The sequence below is a fragment of the Rhipicephalus microplus genome, chromosome X (genome assembly GCF_043290135.1).
Source record: "Rhipicephalus microplus isolate Deutch F79 chromosome X, USDA_Rmic, whole genome shotgun sequence".
In the NCBI taxonomy this organism is placed as follows: domain Eukaryota; kingdom Metazoa; phylum Arthropoda; class Arachnida; order Ixodida; family Ixodidae; genus Rhipicephalus; species Rhipicephalus microplus.
The window spans coordinates 271,756,497-271,774,733 of record NC_134710.1 but is presented as its reverse complement, the minus strand read 5'-3'; the positions used below and the strand labels follow the sequence as shown (position 1 = coordinate 271,774,733).

Below are 18,237 nucleotides of genomic sequence, written 5' to 3'. Positions count from 1 at the left end.
AAAGAACCCCAGGTGGTCTAAATTTCCGGAGCCCTCCACTACGGCATCTCTCATAATCATATGGTGGTTTTGGGACGTTAAACCCCAGATATCAATCAAATCGATCAATCATCAATCATTTTTTGCTGCAAGGTCCTCGCTTCTGTGGCATATGGAGAATTCACGACATATACAAAAGTATGCATTAAAGTTGCATTTTAGATAATTTAAGCTGTGGCATCATTTAAAGGTTGAAAACATTGAAAATGAAATGAAAGGTTGAAAAGGTTGAAAATGAAAACGATTTATATTTTGGTCGGCAGTTTCGTAATTCAGGCATTAAAGGGTTAAGTTTTGTACGTGGCCTTGTTTAAAAAAATAAAATAAAATAAAAATGACCCAAGACATGCACATGACTAAAATGTGTAATCTGTAGTGTAGTGTCCATTGTTAGTGTTATTGGAGTGAACCGAATAGTGGACATGGAATTGAAATGAAAAAGGCATAGTAAAAGAAATTAATCAGTGTACCCCAAGATATTCATTGCCTGTGAACAATGGGGGCCATCATGCATAACAGAGGTATAGAGAATGTGCTCTCCTGAAGTTAACATTATAGTAGCAGACACACACAGCTCTCACTGGAGAGTGCTAGGTGCACAGAGCAATGGTATTGTCAATGTTGCTACTCACCATTTATAAAAGGGCTGACATTTCGTGTAGTTTACAGTCGCCCAAGTTTTTTTTTTTTTTATTTCTGAGGGCCATACTCTTCAGGATAAGATGGTTTATTACTATTACATTGTAAGGCCATTGTAATACAATGTTAGAAAAGTATCATTAAAGGATAAAAATGTGAGCATTTTCATGCTTTGTGTGGAATACAGTAATACATGAATGACAAAAGGTAGCTTGCCATTTACACGAATAGTGTGGACCCTCCACAACGTAGTCTGTTCAAATTGAGCATAATGTTATAAACAGCAGCACTTGACATTTGCACGCACTTGTTTAGACCTGTGCTTGCAACAAAGTCATGCACATTAAAAAGCATTGTGAGGTTCTGCATGATAACATGCATTCACTACAAGCAACCTCATCACATCATGCAAGGCTCTCTTGCTTGGTATCCTGTAATATTTCTCAAAACGGATGTGCTGATATTTGTGACCACCAGGGTGGGCTTTTGTTTGAACTGCGTTGCCTGTGAAAACGCTTTTGGTGCACTCCTTATGTAGAAGCCTTGCTTCTGTTAGAGCACTCGGTGCAGTAGGCTCATGCATTTTGTGAGATAGGAATGCTGAAAATTCAGCATTTAATTCTGCATTTCAATAATGTGTTTTAATAATTTCTTATAGGCTGTGTGTGCACAATTTATTTTAAATGTGATTCTGCCTTCACTCCACACATTCTCGCTACATCTTGTCCAGCTTAGTCTCCATATTCTTCCACAAGTCTCTTGGTTGCATGGTTCCTGTCCTCTGGTTATTAATTGGTTAAGGATCACATCTACTTGCTCATTTCGGCTCTCTTCACTGAACATCTCCGGTGCTTAGGCATCTGATGAGTGCAGTCACTATCCCTAGCTTAAATGTCATAACAATGCATGTGCATTTTCATAAGAAAGGAGGAAAAATGTATATGCTTTAATTCATAAGCTGCTCGAGAACTTTCTGGCATCTTGAACAATCGCTAAAGAGATAATTGCACGGCTTCACAAAATTACTTTTCTTACAGCAATGTTTCTTTTCTATATCTGTTAGTAGTTTTTATAGTATTCTCCCTATTCTTTTGATATCACTTGCCAGCATCTGCATACAATAGAATTTTGTACTGGCTCAAGAATTGTATAAAAAATTTATGCACACATTCCCAAATACCGTGGCACTCAATGCCAATGATTTTTGTATTGTGCCATAGACACATATGCACAAAAAAAATAGGTTTTAAAAGATTGTTTGCTCGTGTCTTTGAAGCAACATTGAGCAATGTTTGCTCGTGTCTTTGAAGCAACATTGAGCGGAGTTATTTAGAGACCACAACACATTCTTAGTTACTGATTAAAATTAGAAGCCGGGCTGTGTGAGCTATGAAGCAAAGAAAGTAAATGACCAAAGTGACTAACGGGTGAAGAGCACCCAGAAATATACATTCCAGGCTGTTAATGGGTCAGCCACATAGCAGAAGTGAAGTGAAAGTCTTGCCAGTTGTCACTGGAGAGAGCATAAACTTTGCCAGGAGTGAACTGCTGCTTCCTATTCATTTTTAAATAAATGAAGTGAGGAAAAAAACAGAAGTATTAAAATGAGCATTTAGCTTGCTTATCTGCTAATACGAAATGTCCAGGAAAATTTTTGTTGAAGATCGGCTAGAAATCTTGAAAGTTTGCGAGTCAGTGCTAAAGCCCAATTAACCGGCCCCTGTTCTGAAAAAAGCAGTTTGATAGAAAAAAACTGTTTAGGCTTATACTTCAGGCTTTGCACCTTGAATTACCAATTAAGCTTAATCAAATAGAATGTTGCATCTGTTGATTCGGTAACATGCAAAGTTAACAAAAGGAATTTATTGACCCAAATGCAATAACCAATGGCTTATCTGCATGAGCACTATGATCTCCAAAACTTTCTGATGATTTTATACATCACAGAGAAATATATTAGTGTTGTTTAACTCTTGAAGTGAACCAAATTAATGCCTCTGACAGAATTTTTGTTGTTTAGTCTCGGTGCCTGGTCCTCTCTACTTTTGAATTTGGACAAGTGAATGCACTCACTAAAGAGATATTGCCATTTGGGTAAAATTGGAAGCAGTTAGCATTAGCATTATTGCAGCCTGATGATGAAAAAACACACTACGTATATAGCAAATTATTGTGCAAGAGTAAAAGCATGTAAATCTTCTCCAGGCTATCATCAAAAGCAGAATTGTACAAGCATCTTAAAGTCTCTTTCATTCTTCATTTTTTTTATGCACCTCTTAGTACAGGCAGATCAACCTGCTATAGCATCAGTTATAATATCTGAATGCCTGCAGTAATTGAAGCAAATCATTTAGCACTCAAAGTGGTTTAATAATATAACTATATTGAAATAATTTCAAGGACTGCAAGTGATAATTTGTAACTAAGGAGGGCATTAACATGTAACTTTCACTTATATAAATTCATTCTAATATATTTCTACTCCTTGAGAAGGCAGCTGAAGCAACAGGAACGTGTCTGAAAAATTGTGTTGCTTATAAAATTTGCATCATTCTCCTAACAGGAATGGGGCTCGTGCAAGGTGCCGTAAGTTATTTTAGGAGGTAATCTACGATCTGCACCAATGTTTTAAGTGAAAAAGAAGGACCCTCCAACAAGAAATACTTCAGGCATTGCAGTTTTGAAGTCTCGCCTGTTTCAGGATCTCTGTGGCGCTTCATTCGAGCGAGCATGTCTCTGTCAGGCTACATGCCTCCCATGTGCGACCCTGTGGATGGACACTTGCTTCTGGACGGGGGATACGTCAACAATCTTCCAGGTGAGCCCTTCCATGGGCTATCCACCTGTCTTGCCTTGCTGGCTGTTTACTACTGTGCCTTGTAACTGCTCCCCGCACCCTTTACCTCGTCCTGCTCCTTTGCTTGTTCTTGCATGCAGTTGTTGCTGCTGGCCTAATTTTCCTTTCCATGCTCCATCTATACTATCATGTCCTCTGATCATCAATCATCCTCAAGTTGAACCCCTTAACCCCTTTTGAGTCTGTCTTTCCCGACTGTTTGTATATTTATCTCCCCTCTTGGAAATGTTACGTCTCTGGCTGTGACTCAACTTGGGTACGACCAGGAAGCTGCAGTTTATTCCCTAAATTGTGGGCCCCTACTAGGATTAAGTGCTTCAGCTTTGCACAGAACTATGATACCCTGTCGCATGACATGCAGGTAAGGTTCCATACACATGCAGGCAGTAAGGTTTATGGTGGCTAGTCTTGCACCGTGTGCGTCTTCCGAAAACTGTACCTGTCACTCTGTCACACATTGCATTAAGACTGCCATCAAAACTGGCAGTGGCCAGAATGCAATTGCCAATGCCAAAAGGTAATGCGCATCTTGCCAATGCAAGATGCCAAAAAGACCATGAAAAGTCACCGTCGTGGACTGAAGGGCACAAGCGAAGTGTTAAGAATGAAGGCGTGAAGTGCGATTGCCTTCTTGGTTGATTTGTGTAAGGTTCCTTGTGGCACTACGTTCGAGCCAGCATGAGCATCGTGGGGCCCCTGCCACCACTATGCGATCCCGACAACGGCCACCTCTTGGTTGACGGCTGCTATGTGAACAATGTTCCAGGTAAAAGCACAGCACCATCGCTCGCCTATTCTCTGCCGGAGCACAGCTTAATTCTGTCTTATTTTCTACAGACGCATGCTCAAGGGCTGGCTTGCACCTACAGAGTTTAAGAGGGGTTAATTATGCATGCAAAATCCTCTTTGCTTTGCAGCATGTGTTGCAGTGTTTGGTTTTTTTTTACTAAGCGAAGAAGCTGATTTCTTACTTGTTGCTAAGCAAAAAAGCAGATTTTTTAGAAATTCACTTTATTGGTGCAGCCAAGTTTGTCCATATAACGCTACTTTCATTGCAAGTTCTAAGTTCACATGCATGCATGAACTAACAAGTACTCATTTATGAGGAAACTTTAGCTTATATCCAAATACGATTTCTCCATTCAAACACATAGGTATGACATGCAGAAATGTCATGTGACAGTTGCAGAACTGATACATCTAAAATTTGTTGTCTGAGAGAAAATTTTTAATTGCAGTGATTCTAGTGAAGGATAGTCTTTATTTAGGAAATCGACTATAGTTGAACCCACTGATAACAACACTCATGAATGGTAGATTGCCACTATCCCTTAAGAAGAAGGTATACAACAGCTGCATCGTGCCAGTACTTACTTACGGAGCAACAACCTGGAGGCTTACAAAGAGTCATCATCATCATCATCAGCCTATGTCCACTGCAGGACAAAGGCCTCTCCCATCTTCCGCCAGTTAACCCGGTCCTGTGCTTGCTGCTGCCAATTTATACCCGCAAATTTCTTAATCTCATCTGCCCACCTGATCTTCTGTCTCCCCCTAACCTGCTTACCGGTCTCTGGGAATCCAGTTAGGCTAATCCAGTTAGTTAACCTTAATAACCAGCGGTTATCCTGTCTACGCGCTACATGCCCGGCTTATGTCTATTTCCTCTTCTTGATTTCAGCTATGATATCCTTAACCCCCGTTTGTTCCCTAATCCACTCTGCTCTCTTCTTGTCTCTTGAGGTTACACCTACCATTTTTCTTTCCATTGCTCACTGCATCGTCCTCAATTTAAGCTGAACCTTCTTTGTAAGTCTCCAGGTTTCTGCTCCGTAGCTAAGGACCGGCAAGATACAGCTGTTATATACCTTCCTCTTGAGGGATAGTGGCAGTCTACCTGTCATGATTTGAGAGTGCTTGCCAAATGTGCTCCACCACATTCATATTCTTCTAGTTAGTTCAATCTCGTGGTTCGGCTCCGCGGCTATTACCTGCCCTAAGTAGACAGTCTTCTACAAGTTCTATGATGCAGCGAGCAATGGAAAGAAAAATGGTAGGTGTAACCTTAAGAGACAAGAAGGGAGCAGAGTGGATTAGGGAACAAACGGGGGTTAAGGATATCATAGCTGAAATCAAGAAGAGGAAATGGACATGGGCCGGGCATGTAGCGCGTAGACAGGATAACCGCTGGTAATTAAGGCTAACTAACTGGATTCCCAGAAAAGGCAAATGCACGAAGGGGAGACAGAAAGTTAGGTGGGCAGATAAGATTAGGAAGTCCGCGGGTATGAAATGGCAGCAGCAAGCACAGGACAGAGTTGACTGGCGGAACATGGGAGAGGCCTTTGTCCTGCAGTGGATGTAGTCAGGCTGATAATGATGATAAAATACTCAAGTGCCACAAAAATTTCAGTGTTATAGTCGGTAACTGCTATAAACGGGTTGCACAAAAACAAGCAATAAAGGGGGACAGAAGGCTGTTGTGGAAAACCTGTAATACAAGCTAGGATATGTCGACAGACATCACTGATAAGGATAACAAACCTGGCAATTATTCAGATGTGCTTGAAATTCACCCTTTCATGGGAGCATCACAAGCCCCATAGAAAACGTCAGAAGATTCGGGCACTGAAACTTTTTGAAGTCATAACTTTGTAACTGCTCCAGCACAGTCGCAGGCTTCAAAAGTTAGCCTTGCCACACACCCTGAATTAAGTGGGGCATTAGGAAATGTTGAGGTTGCGAGCGGAGGTACAGCAGCTTGAATTCCTCATCTTCTTCTTTACTTTTAAAGATTTTACATTTCATTACCTTTCAGCACAGACACCCAATAGCCAGAAATCATTGTTATAACCGATAATGGGGCATGCAGTAATTGTTATAAGTGGGTTTTTTCACTATAGAAAACATACTAAAGTTGACAGTGCAGCTGCTTTTCATTCTTATTACCAATGTATTGTTGAAACTGGTATCTTTGTAAGTAGGTTGGATGGTATCTTAATTGAGTTCTTCAAAGAAGTTGTTGTAAAGAAATTGAGTGATGATGTCTACAATGTTTTAACCCTTCATTGAAAGTAGGTATTGTAAATCCATAAACTGGATGTGCTGGAGCATTTAAAGAGACCCTGCAACACAGTTATGAATTTCAATGGAATAGTCTCACTATTAGCGCATGATGCTTCACGAATCACAGGCTGCAAAAATTTTAAGAAAAGAATTTCAGGGATTTGTCGTTTGCTTGTAGTGTTTTCTCGCTCCCCTCGCACCAGTGAGTGCACTGAAGGCTAAAAAGAAAAGAAGATGAGGCTCTTCATCAGCGTGCATCATGATCTGAGCAATTCCTTTTTTTTTTCTTCAAACCCACAGCTTATTTTGTGATCGCAGGTGCAAGCACATGGGCACATGGCGGCATTGTACGATTACCATGGTAACGATGCAGCTCACAATGCTTAAATTAGCAAACAGTGGTGACTTTTAGTGTAGGCTCAGTAATTTTGGTATATGGCGTCACCCATAGAGAGAAAAGGGAGGGATATTAAGCTGACTGAGAATTAATTCTAAATTACAGGTCGCATGCAGCCCTGTAATGTTTGGCTCACATGTTCTGGGGAGCTTCGACTACTGATTGGCAGCGTTTTATGACTATGCTTGAAAAGCCTTGCAGGGCTTCTTTAAAGTGAAGAAATGTAACTTACAAATGTGCACATTATCCAAAAGTTTTTGATGGTTTTTGAGAGTTTTCAGGGTGATTGTATATTTCAGAGCAGCCTATAATACATCAATTTGACCTCATTAGGTCTGTTATTTGTGCAGCTTGTGGCATTGTAATACTGTTCTTTATTGCCACATTACAAGGGTAAACATAATATGCTTGAGTTCTGCAATTGTGAACAAGCTAGATAATATGAATGAGAGAGTGTCTTCTAAAGTTGACCAATTTAAACTTTTTTAGTGCAACAAGCCTAATGAAATTTGGCACTGTGGCTAAATAATGACAAAATAATTCATTATCATATTTTAGATTCGAATGATAGAACTAAAGTTTCCTCTTGAGAGCTGGCCTATTCTTGAGTGCATCTTGCTGGCACATTTTTGTGTTCATATTGGTGTCTTCTATACCATCCAGAAACAGGATCTTTTTTTTTTCTGGATGTACAAGAGAAAATATCTCTACTGATGTTTTCTCATCCTGGCTCTGTAACATTTGCCATCTACTATAAAAATTTTTGCATATATTGTGTGATTAAGTAGGCCTGTTTAATTATACCGTGTAGCTGCATATATGGTACAGCTGTCTACCTGAAGGGCTTCATACTTTAGACTGATATGTTCTGTGATAGTGATATAAAAGCATTATTGGTGCAGACCTATTTGTGGACAGTTTCATATGATTCCTTGCTTAGAAAGTGCAGCTTGTTAGTGTGTGAATAGTAATTTTAACACCAAATTTAGCACTAGTTATAGAGTGTAATGTTACAAATTTATGCAGTCAATACTGAGGAATGTAGCTGTTAATCACTACAGGGTTTTTCATTTTGCATGCAGTACTAAAGTTTCTTGCATTTGATCTCCTATGTAATGTAACTGCTGTGGTTACAAACCAAACTTGCAACCCTATAGTTAACAGCCGAATCATATCGGCACTGAGCCACAACAGTGTTTTCTGAATTGAATGTGGATCATGTAGCTATGCTACAATTTCAAATGTAGTTATGTCTAATAGTTTGCTCATTCTTTCTAACAGATTGTTGGTACATCATCATGACTCAAAGCTTGTTATTTTTTCTTTGTCTCAAATCAAATACTGTTTAGCAGCATCCCATTTCTCAGTCAAACATATTGGTCTCTCACCTGGGACAAAATAGGTTAGGTATTATCTTCAGAATAAGTAGTGGTGCTTGTCATTAAATGATGCTTGATGCATAGATAACTACAAAGTGGTAGAAAATATAGAATATTGAGTGATCTTCAAAGCAAAATGCTGATTGGTTTTGTCAATATAGTACATTGATATTCTACATTGAGCAAGGTTATGTTATGTATAAGATAAAAATTTTTAGAATGCACAGTAAGAACGCTCTTTTTTTTTTTCTGTGAATCGTTCAAACACAGATAACACATGTTATTCGCAAATGTTGCCACAGCACACCACATTTAGACTAAATACATAAAAATAATTGATGCTATCAAAGTGTACATTGAGATGTGTTCACATGGGAAAACAAGTTTCTTAACATTGTCAGGCAGAATCTGCAGTCGCTGTAGTTAAGAATGCCAAGAACGGGGCTTCATTATTGAGAAAACTGTATGTATGTACTTACAATAATTGTCACAAGAAAAATCTCACACTTTTTTTCTTGTGATGTCTGTCACCATATTTAGAAAAAAATAAATGATTTGCTAGCTTCCAGAATATGCGTGACATGTTCGAAAGTTTCTGTATGGCACACAGGGGTGTGACATCTGTGCCAAGTTGAGCTAAAATCATCACCTTTGTTGAAATTGCGCCATGCTGTGACAAAATAGCCAAGCAGCCTCAAAACTGTCTCAGTACTGCTCTGTTAGTTTTAGGAAGAAATGGAGAATGCATCTCTGTTAGTTTTAGCAAGAAATGAAGAATGCATTAATCACTTGCAGTTTGCACATCATCCACTCTAATCCAGATGCACAGACCATAGCGCTGACTACTAGTTCACTATACTGTAACCTCGCCATGAAAGAAAAAGGAAGGAGAGAAGTTGTAAAATTTCCTTTTTTTTTTTAAGTCACTTTAGCTGCAGTACAGTGTGCTATGCAGAAAAGCATGCCATGATTTAAAAGTGGTTTCTAGTACTGGCTGTCATGGGACACAGCACATTTTGTACCTTAATTACTCATATGTGAACTCGCCATATATTAGTACTAGTATGATTGCTAATGTCTAAAAATTACTGGCAATTATAGAAGGACATATGATGGTTCTACAGCCTTGAGAAACAATAAACAAAAACACGTTAGTTTTTTTTTTACCACCCCCTTTTGCTCCTGCTTTACAAATCTAGAATTTCGAGGTCACCAGATTGGCTGATTCACAATAGCATATGGTACACCTGTCAAATGATTTGACATGCTCTCCAAATACTAATGTGGACTTTGACATTGTTAGTACTGTGGAGTCGTAGCTGATGTTAGCACCGTGAAGTGAGTAGCGGAGTGGTAGCAGAGAAGGTAGCTGATGTTGAATACTTTTTGTATATATATATATTTTTTTTAATGTACATCCTATTTGTTGTACTGTTAGAAATTTGGTATTTTGGGCTAAAAAATGAAGCATTTTTCTTCCCCGTAACTTGCTCAAAACTAAGAATTTTATGCTCGGAAAGCAACATTGCTTTTCAAAAATTGCTCTTAATCTTAATTTGGCTGTTGCACCTGTGTATGCAATGGCAAGCTTTTTGTACTCGAATGATGAAGATACACCCTACATAAATAATAGATATGTATAACTGTTCTTATTCATTTGCTGCTCACTATCGACTGTAGAAGCATTTTGTTCAAATAATTTTGACTCCCTGTCATGATTTATTTAAATATTTGAAAAATGCTTTGGAAGCACTCAGAGTATTGACTGCATTTATTGATTTACACAACAAACTAAATTTTCAATATTTATTACCCCTCCTCCTTCAGAAAATAAAAATGTTCACGCATTTGAGGGATTTATATTTAAAGGGTCACTAAAGGCAAATATGTTGACATGGATTGCTAAAAGAATATCACAGCACTTGTTTCATGCCAAGAAAATGTTTACCTTTAGAAGAAAACCACATTGCGCTAGGTGAAGCAAAAGTTGTCAACAACAAACATTAACTTTAAAAGCTGGTGTCTGAAACAGTGATCACGTGCGTCTAGTTCAGGCAGTCTCCTTCAGTCATTCGTTCTTGAGAGCCCAAAACTGCCAGTTTCTCCAACCAATGAGCATTGTGTATACAGTGTTTTGGGCAGTCCTAGAACCGTACACGACAACAAATTGAATAGACCTGTTGACTTCTGTGCTCGCAGTGTCCTAAAACATAGCCTGTGAGATTAGTAGTTATTCTGCAGAAACCATCACTACAATAGAAGATTAAACACAATCTTGGGTAAAGTCAATCTTTTTTTCTTTTTTACATGAATGGAATAGGTGGTGCTTAAAAAAAGGTGGTTAGATATGTCTTGGGTTCATCATATCGAATAGAATGCTCACAGCACCCGAAAGCAAAGCCAGACTTGTGATTGCTGCTCACTGGAAACTAGGAAACCATCAAATAGATGCAAATTTGGATACCACCTATTCAACTGCACAAATAGCATCTTATTCTACTTTACAATCAATAACACTGTAATGGTCCTTTTTATTAATTGGTTCAATACTAGTGGCAAAATTGTCCTCAGGAGTTGCTACGGTGTGGACCTAGTTCTAGAATATTTTGCTAGAGTGGGAAGTTTTCTTATATTTTGTCAAATTTTTTTTTGCAATTGCTAAGGCACTGTAGTCTACCTCGTTGCTCTACTTTGGTGTGGTTTTTGTTTTTTTAAATTAAGCTAATAAAGTAACTGACTTAAGAAAGCTGTTTATGTTATTGCAAACCAATTTTTATTTCCTTTTCTTAAAGGTGGTAATTTAGGCTGTTTGGTTTTTTCTGATTGTAAAAACGAATAATAGAGGCATAAGAGTGCTTTTTCTTTAATTTGCAGTGGTGTTTTTTTTCCCACTTTTTGTCGGACTTTTTTCTTTCCTTTGTTTGAAGACTAATGAAGATACTTGAGCAGACTAAAATGTCATTGTTGTTTTAATGTCCTAATATTATGTGAGCTTATGGTGCTGAGCAGTAGCAGCAGCTGCCTTTTGTGTTCACAAAAAGTTGCAACTATAGCTAGCATTTCTACTGTCACCTCAATATTACAGTAAGTTTGGCAACTCTGCATATTGACAATAGATCACCGAATTTTGTGTATTACCTGTGCTATCTTGCCCCTGTGAAGTTTTCTTGTACTCTCCTGACTCAAACCTGTCTTTCTTTTTGTGGCAGCAATGTGTAGCTGTGTGCAAGAACAGCTGTTTTTTTTTTTATTTTTAGTTCAAAAAGATGATTTCTTGCAAAAGCACTTTCGCATGTTATTGTTGAGGCCTCAAATGTTTACATTAGAGGGTGACGCATCAAGTAATGCCGTAAGGGAAAGAAAGGGGTGGATACTCGTCGTTGAGGTTTGACTTTTAGTGGAATGCTTCAAATCAAAATATGCACTTTATAAAATGAATGAATCATTAAATTTTTGTCGGTGATTAAGGATTGTCTTTGTGTCTGAGGAGCGGGTTTAGATGAGTGGAAAGAGAGCTAGATGCTTTTTTGGTGCGAAATTATTTTTAATGTTAGAGCATTATGGACTGTGTTTAGCAATATTTATTGCTAATGCAGAATGCAGTGTTTGAAATATCTTGCTTCTGAAAAATAGTGAGAATTGAACACACACTTGGTACATGTCAAGTGTTCTGATTGCGTAAACTTGGTTTTGACATTTTTGTCATCTTGGTCTTATTGCGTTATTTTTCTATGCTTTAAATATAAGGTTTTTATCTTAAGATATAAAATATTGTCTTTCAGTAAATATAATACCTTTAATGTTTCAGCTATCTTGAAGCTTGCACATCATTCTAAATTCTCTGAAGGTTTACAAGTTGTTAGTAAATGGCAAGTGACAGTTCACGTCTGCACTGATTTGTGCAGGTAATCGTGAGGAGCTTATTAGTAATATGCATCGGTCGGCAAACTCACTCATGAATCGACTCACTCTGACTCACTCGTACTCACTCAGACACGCGGCTCTATTTGAGTCTGAGTGAGTCCAAGTGATTAATATTTTGATGAGTTTGAATCAGAGAGAGTCCGGCGATGGAAAATTTCGGTGAGTCCGAGTCCGAGTGGACCCAAAGTGCAAGATATAATTCTTGAATGAGTCACGAGTGAGTCCCACCTTTGTATAGTCCTATCTGATCATCTTCAGCATTACTATGAGTCTTACCTGCATTCACATTTATGCTTATGTCTACTCACATGTGTTCCAAAGCAGTATTGTTCATAAACCATTTAATTTATTTATTGATCAGAGGCATGGAATACATTAGGGTAGTGCCTTGAACTCCACTCCCACTTACTCTTCCAGGAAAGTTGATATATATATATATATATATATATCTCATGTTGTCATCTCTTTCAAGAAAAATGTCCTTGCTCAGCTGCAGCCACTCATAACTCGTATTCCAATTCCTATATCAAAAGGAATCAAAAAGAGTTCCATATTACGTGAGATATTGGTCTTAAAGAACACTGACACCACGATCGAGAAAGCAAAGTCTGGACTATAGTTCACTATAGTCTGCACTAATGGGCTCATGAGTCGACTCACTCGGACACAGATCGAGCTGTGAGTCCGGGTGGGTACGATTTTGGTGAGTTTGAGCACGAGTGAGTCCAAAGCACAAGATATATTTCTTGAGTCAGTCAGTGAGCTCCATAATTGTTGTTTTTTAATTTTATTTATTTGTTGGGCACTCTGAACCCTAACAGGCCCATATAGGAATAAACAATAAATACCTAGGTGAAGTTTGCAATAGCGTAAGAAAAACACAGCTATCACACTTCAGCACAGTATTGTGTGATACATTGATCAAAGCAAAAAACAACAGAGAACATTTTTTTACATAACTCAGTGTTACATACAGCAAATTTCAGTGTCATGGGGAACCTAGAAAATGTAGAAATATAGTTGATCACTTTAAGGGTTTATATGAATATAAACTGCTCTGTTTTAGCAGTGAACACCTATAAGGATTCAATATTCATGCAAGCATGTGGAAGCACATTCTATTTTTTACGATAGATGGGAAGAAAGAACATTTCTAAGTGCTGCAGCGTGTTATATATGGTCTGATACGCTTTGCAAGATTTAGTCTGGAAGAGCACTGATAGGATAGTTTGAGGTAGTCAATTTTATTAACAGCAAGCTTGTCGTAATATAACAAGTACATGAATTTCGAAGAAGCAACACAGCAGTAGTTGTCAAGTGCCTGTATTGTAGCAGCGTCACAGTGTCATTTCTGGAGTATCTAGAATAGATGAAATGAAGCGCCCTGTTTTGTATTGTCTTTAACTTGTTAAGATATCCTTGGTAGGGATTCCATACAATACTGCCGTGTTCAAGAATTGGGTGTAGCAGAGATTTATAGCTTGATAGCTTAAGATTCAGGGGTGCTGTTGCAAGTTTTCTGCGTAGAAACCCCAGTTGTCTGAATGCTTTTTGACACGTGTTACTAATGTGTGTATCCCATTTTAATGTACTCATTAGTGTCACCCATAAGTATTTGTATGATTCTGCCTGAGCAACGTTTGACCCCATGAAATTGTAAGTAAATACTAGTGGCTTTTTTTTTTTTTTTGTTACTGACGTTTGTGCTGTCTTAGCTGCATCAATTTGCATTTCCCATTCATCACACCACATGGCAATACTGACCAAAGATAAGTTTAACTTAAACTGATCTGCCTCTGTTCATATCGTTCTGTATATGACGCGGTCATATGCAAATAATATTAGTGCAATGTCTTGTTCAACTTGAAAGTGCATATCATTTACGTATATTAGGAATAAAGCAGGACCTAACCCAGACCCTTGGGGCACTCCCAAGGAAGCTTCCAGACATTCTGATTCAGCACTATTTACTTTAACAAATTGTGTGCTGCTGTTAAACATGCTCATCTAAGATACCACTTTATCGTCTATTCCAATGTTCCTAAGCTTGCTTATTTATTTCCATTGGGTTATCCTGTCAAACTCTTTGGAAAAATCTATGAATCTACTTGTAGCCTAGAAATAATTACTGCAGCAAAGTCGTGAACGGTTTTCAAAAGTTGTGTTGTTGGGGAAAGGCCTTTGTGGAAGCAGTGTTTTTTAGTGTATATCAAGTTGTTTTCTTCAAGATATGTCATAATTGCTTTGTTAATAATGTGCTCCATGTCTTGACAGCAGCAGCTGGTTAATGAAATGGGTCTGTAATTGTTTACCTGTAGTTTTCTGCCGCCTTTGTAGATGGGGATGATCTTTGCACATAGCCATTCCGCTGGAACACTAGCAGTTTTAAAGGATGATATGGAAATTTCATGAATGAAAGGAGTCACTTGCTCTGCGTAGCGTCTAAGAAACATATTTGAAATATTGTCGGGTCCAGGCACGGAGGCAGGATAGACAGGAGAAGAAACTCGGCTTCTTTCCGCGCCGCGATTGTGTCACCCCCCCCAGGAGTGGCTGGATGGATGGATGGATGGATATGGCTGTACCCTTTAGATCGGGCGGTGGCTAGCACCACCAAGCTGTAATACCTAATGAACCAAAAACTAGATTTCATTTTTTTTTCCTTTCAAAAAGTGAGGTTGAGGATTCGTACTTTGTAGTAAAGGGTTTAATTTTCACTCGTGCCTCGACTTTAGCCACCAGTCAGATAACCTCCTTCTAGTTAATTCTACCCGCTTAAAGTCTATTTTGCCCTCCCTGTCCCTAAACCCAACTGCTTTGAAAAACTCTGCGCCATCATCTTGAACTGTAGGGCGAAGCGCTTTATAGAGCATTATCAAGTGTTCCGCAGTTTCTTCTTCCTCTCCACATGCACTGCATACTGTGTCTACCACGGTATGCACGGTATGGCTACCACGGTCTACCACGGTATGCAGCTTTTGTATTGTCTTTAACTTGTTAAGATATCCTTGGTAGGGATTCCATACAATAGTGCTGCAAACGACGTGACAGCGCCACCTACAGAACTGTGGCCGAACTGCCGCACCGGAGCAGCAGATGCGAGAAGTGTCTACTTGCATGCTTGTGCTCGCTGCTCACTGTATTAGTGCGTAGCTCAGATACACTTGCTAAACGAGATCGGCAAATCGTCACGACGAGTTTTCGCTAATTTAGCCCGATCACTTAGAAGGGAGACCATACCGCGATAGTTTTGCAAAGCTGTCCACTAGCGCTAAACAGGTTCGCTTTCACTCTTTCACCTTTGCATGCGAGGGTAGAAATATTTGTGGGAACATGGCGTACAATATGCATTAATACAAAAAAACATACATGGGGAGCTTTTTATGTGAGAGAAAAAGTAAAAAATAGAAACGAAAGAACAGGAAAAACTTTTCTCATGTGTCTGCTCTCTTCCGAAGCTTGTATTATGTTGTAACTTCCTGAGAACCAATCGTTCATGCCAAGCTACAACAACCAAACCCGTAAAACTGAGAACCACACACTTTTCGCGATGTAGCCTACCTGGAAGTTTGGAAGTTGGTAAAATATTCGCTGAAGCCTTCCGACTTCAGACGAGTATCTTTTATTTTCGCTCGTTTGGCGCTGCTTTTATCGGTAATTTCAGCGATATTTCAGCCATTTCTTGGCTTCATTTCTTGGAACGAGTAAGTAAAAGCTCCGCTCAAAAACTTAAGGCCCGGCTTCAGCAAGTCACAAGATCTTCAGAGCCCCGCCGCGGTGGTCTAGTGGCTAAGGTACTCGGCTGCTGACCCGCACGTCGCGGGTTTGAATCCCGGCGGCGGCGGCTGCATTGCCGATGGAGGCGGTAATGTTGTAGGCCCGTGTGCTCAGATTTTGGTGCACGTTAAAGAATCCCGGGTGGTCGAAATTTCTGGAGCCCTCCACTACGGCGTCTCTCATAATCATATGGTGGTTTTGGGACATTAAACCCCACATATCAATCAACAAGATTTTTGGCTGGTCAGGGATGTCTGTAAATTTAAGCCTAGCATTTTCTCGCGCCTTCCGACTGTTCTGCTGCGAAAATAATTTTCCTAGACGCAGTCGCTTTCCTCTCATTGTCTATCTCCTCTTCATATAGCCCCCGCCCATTTTTGCTTCTGTTCTTGGTCAGACGGAGCGTTGAAAGGTCAAACTTTTTTGTTACGCAGAACTGATTTACAGTTCGAGGCAGTCTCTGCTCTTCTGTTCAAATAAATTGCTGTCTGCTCAAACGTGCTTCATCAATGTCTTTCTTTTGCGAGCAGTAGTTCTGTATGACACTGTTATATCGAAGAATGTGCAAAATCTTTCTTCAAGCTACACAATGAGTGATTTTAGGCATGCGCCTAACTACGACTACAGATGGGTTTTTTTTTTTTTATTCTACCACTTCAATTCTTTCGTTGCCCAAAGAGCATCTGATCCAACATATACAATTTGAAATGCTGGCACTATAGGACGTTCTACTTGCTTCATTTTGTTTTGGCGAACCGCGCTGGTGAAAAACTTTCATAGTTGCATCCAGTAGCACTGTGGAGTCGGCGGTAAGCAGATGTAGCAGACAACACTCCGGTGCCGTCGAAGACCACTGGTGCCGTGGGTGCGCGGGCTCTCTTCCCGCGGCGGAAAACGAATAGTTCTGTGCATCGCGCAAGGATTGCTTCGCGCACATTCGCCAACTTCCTCTTTCTGGGGGCATTATCGCAGCGCACGCTCGCGCTGTCGCCTGCCCATAGTTTCCCCAGTTTCCCCTCCTGTCTTCCTTGCTCCGTGAGTCCAGGTGACTTTTTGACGTCCATTTGCAAGAAAAGGTGTAGGATTCTGTGATTTGAAAAATTCTACTGGCACAATTGTCGAATCGTGGACTCTATCAACGTGTTATGGAGGCCCTGATGTACGAGTGAAAACGGACTGAAAATATTTGTTGAACACTTTGGGATAGCGGGAGCATTATCCTCAATTACGCTGCCGATTTCTAACTGCTCGGCATTGTTTTCAGTCTTGAAAAAATAGTACCAAAATTTGCTTGGTTCATCTGTCATGATAGTATGTGGTGGCGAAAAAATTGTTATGCACAAAGCTCATTTCCTGTTTTAGCTCAAGGGTTAATCTATGTACTTCTTAAGAGCAGCTTTTGCATTTGCACATGAGCTTAAATTTTTTTTTTTATGAATACAGTCAAATCTCATTATTTCGAACATGCTTAATTCGAACTTCCGTTTAATTCGAACTCACGATGAGGTCCCGTCAAAGCTATGTGTATTCCAATGGATGAAAACGCCCGGTAATTCAAACGTGCAAACACTTGCGACGGTTAGTTCGAACATACTGCGCTCCGAAAATGCTCTCAGTGCCCCGCCCAATCCTTCGGCGGCACCTGCGACACCTCAACGCTGTTCGCAAAGGAAATGAAAAGGAAAGAAAAGGCTACGGTGGAATGATTGCTCTCTCTCAAATGCCGATCTGCAACACGCCTGTGCCAGAAGTGTGGCAGCTTGGGCTAGTTGGTATGACATGACGATAGTTATAGCGCGAGAACAAGACGACGACACAGAGACAAGAAGTCTTTCGTGTCCTTCTTGTCTCTGTGTCGTCGTTTTGTTCTCGCGCTATAACTATCGTCATGCCTGTGCCAGGCTTCTTCCTTTTCCGCTCCTGACACGTAAAGATCTATCTCCTGCCGACTCCGCGCGCAAAGACAGAGAGGAAAAAAAAAAAAAAAGAAAGCTGTTGCTCAGTCTGGCCCTCTCACACGCGCTGGTGCCATGCTTCCCCCTTATTGTTCCAACGACGGGCCTGAAAAGAGCAAAAAAAAAAAAAAAAAAGCTGCCATGGAGTTTTGGTTCTCTCTCAAATGGCAATCTGCTTCACTCCGCTTGGAGACGCTCTTCCTT

The 18,237-nt window shown here is 39.8% G+C and overlaps 1 protein-coding gene across 4 annotated transcripts in view; it reads left to right on the top strand.

Moving 5' to 3' along the window:
- The window catches only part of sws (patatin like phospholipase domain containing sws), a 275,614-nt gene that overhangs the window by 219,598 nt on the left and 37,779 nt on the right, over positions 1 to 18,237 (top strand). For 2 of the 4 annotated variants that reach the window (XM_037414017.2, XM_075879133.1), the window contains exon 28: positions 3,380 to 3,496. The exons of 1 other annotated variant lie outside the window; for it this stretch is intronic. In XM_037414017.2, coding sequence (XP_037269914.1) covers positions 3,380 to 3,496 — 117 coding nt within the window. Of the gene's footprint in view, positions 1 to 3,379; positions 3,497 to 4,184; positions 4,302 to 18,237 lie in introns of all 4 variants that reach the window. One more of the 4 variants, XM_075879134.1, reaches the window with a different exon arrangement.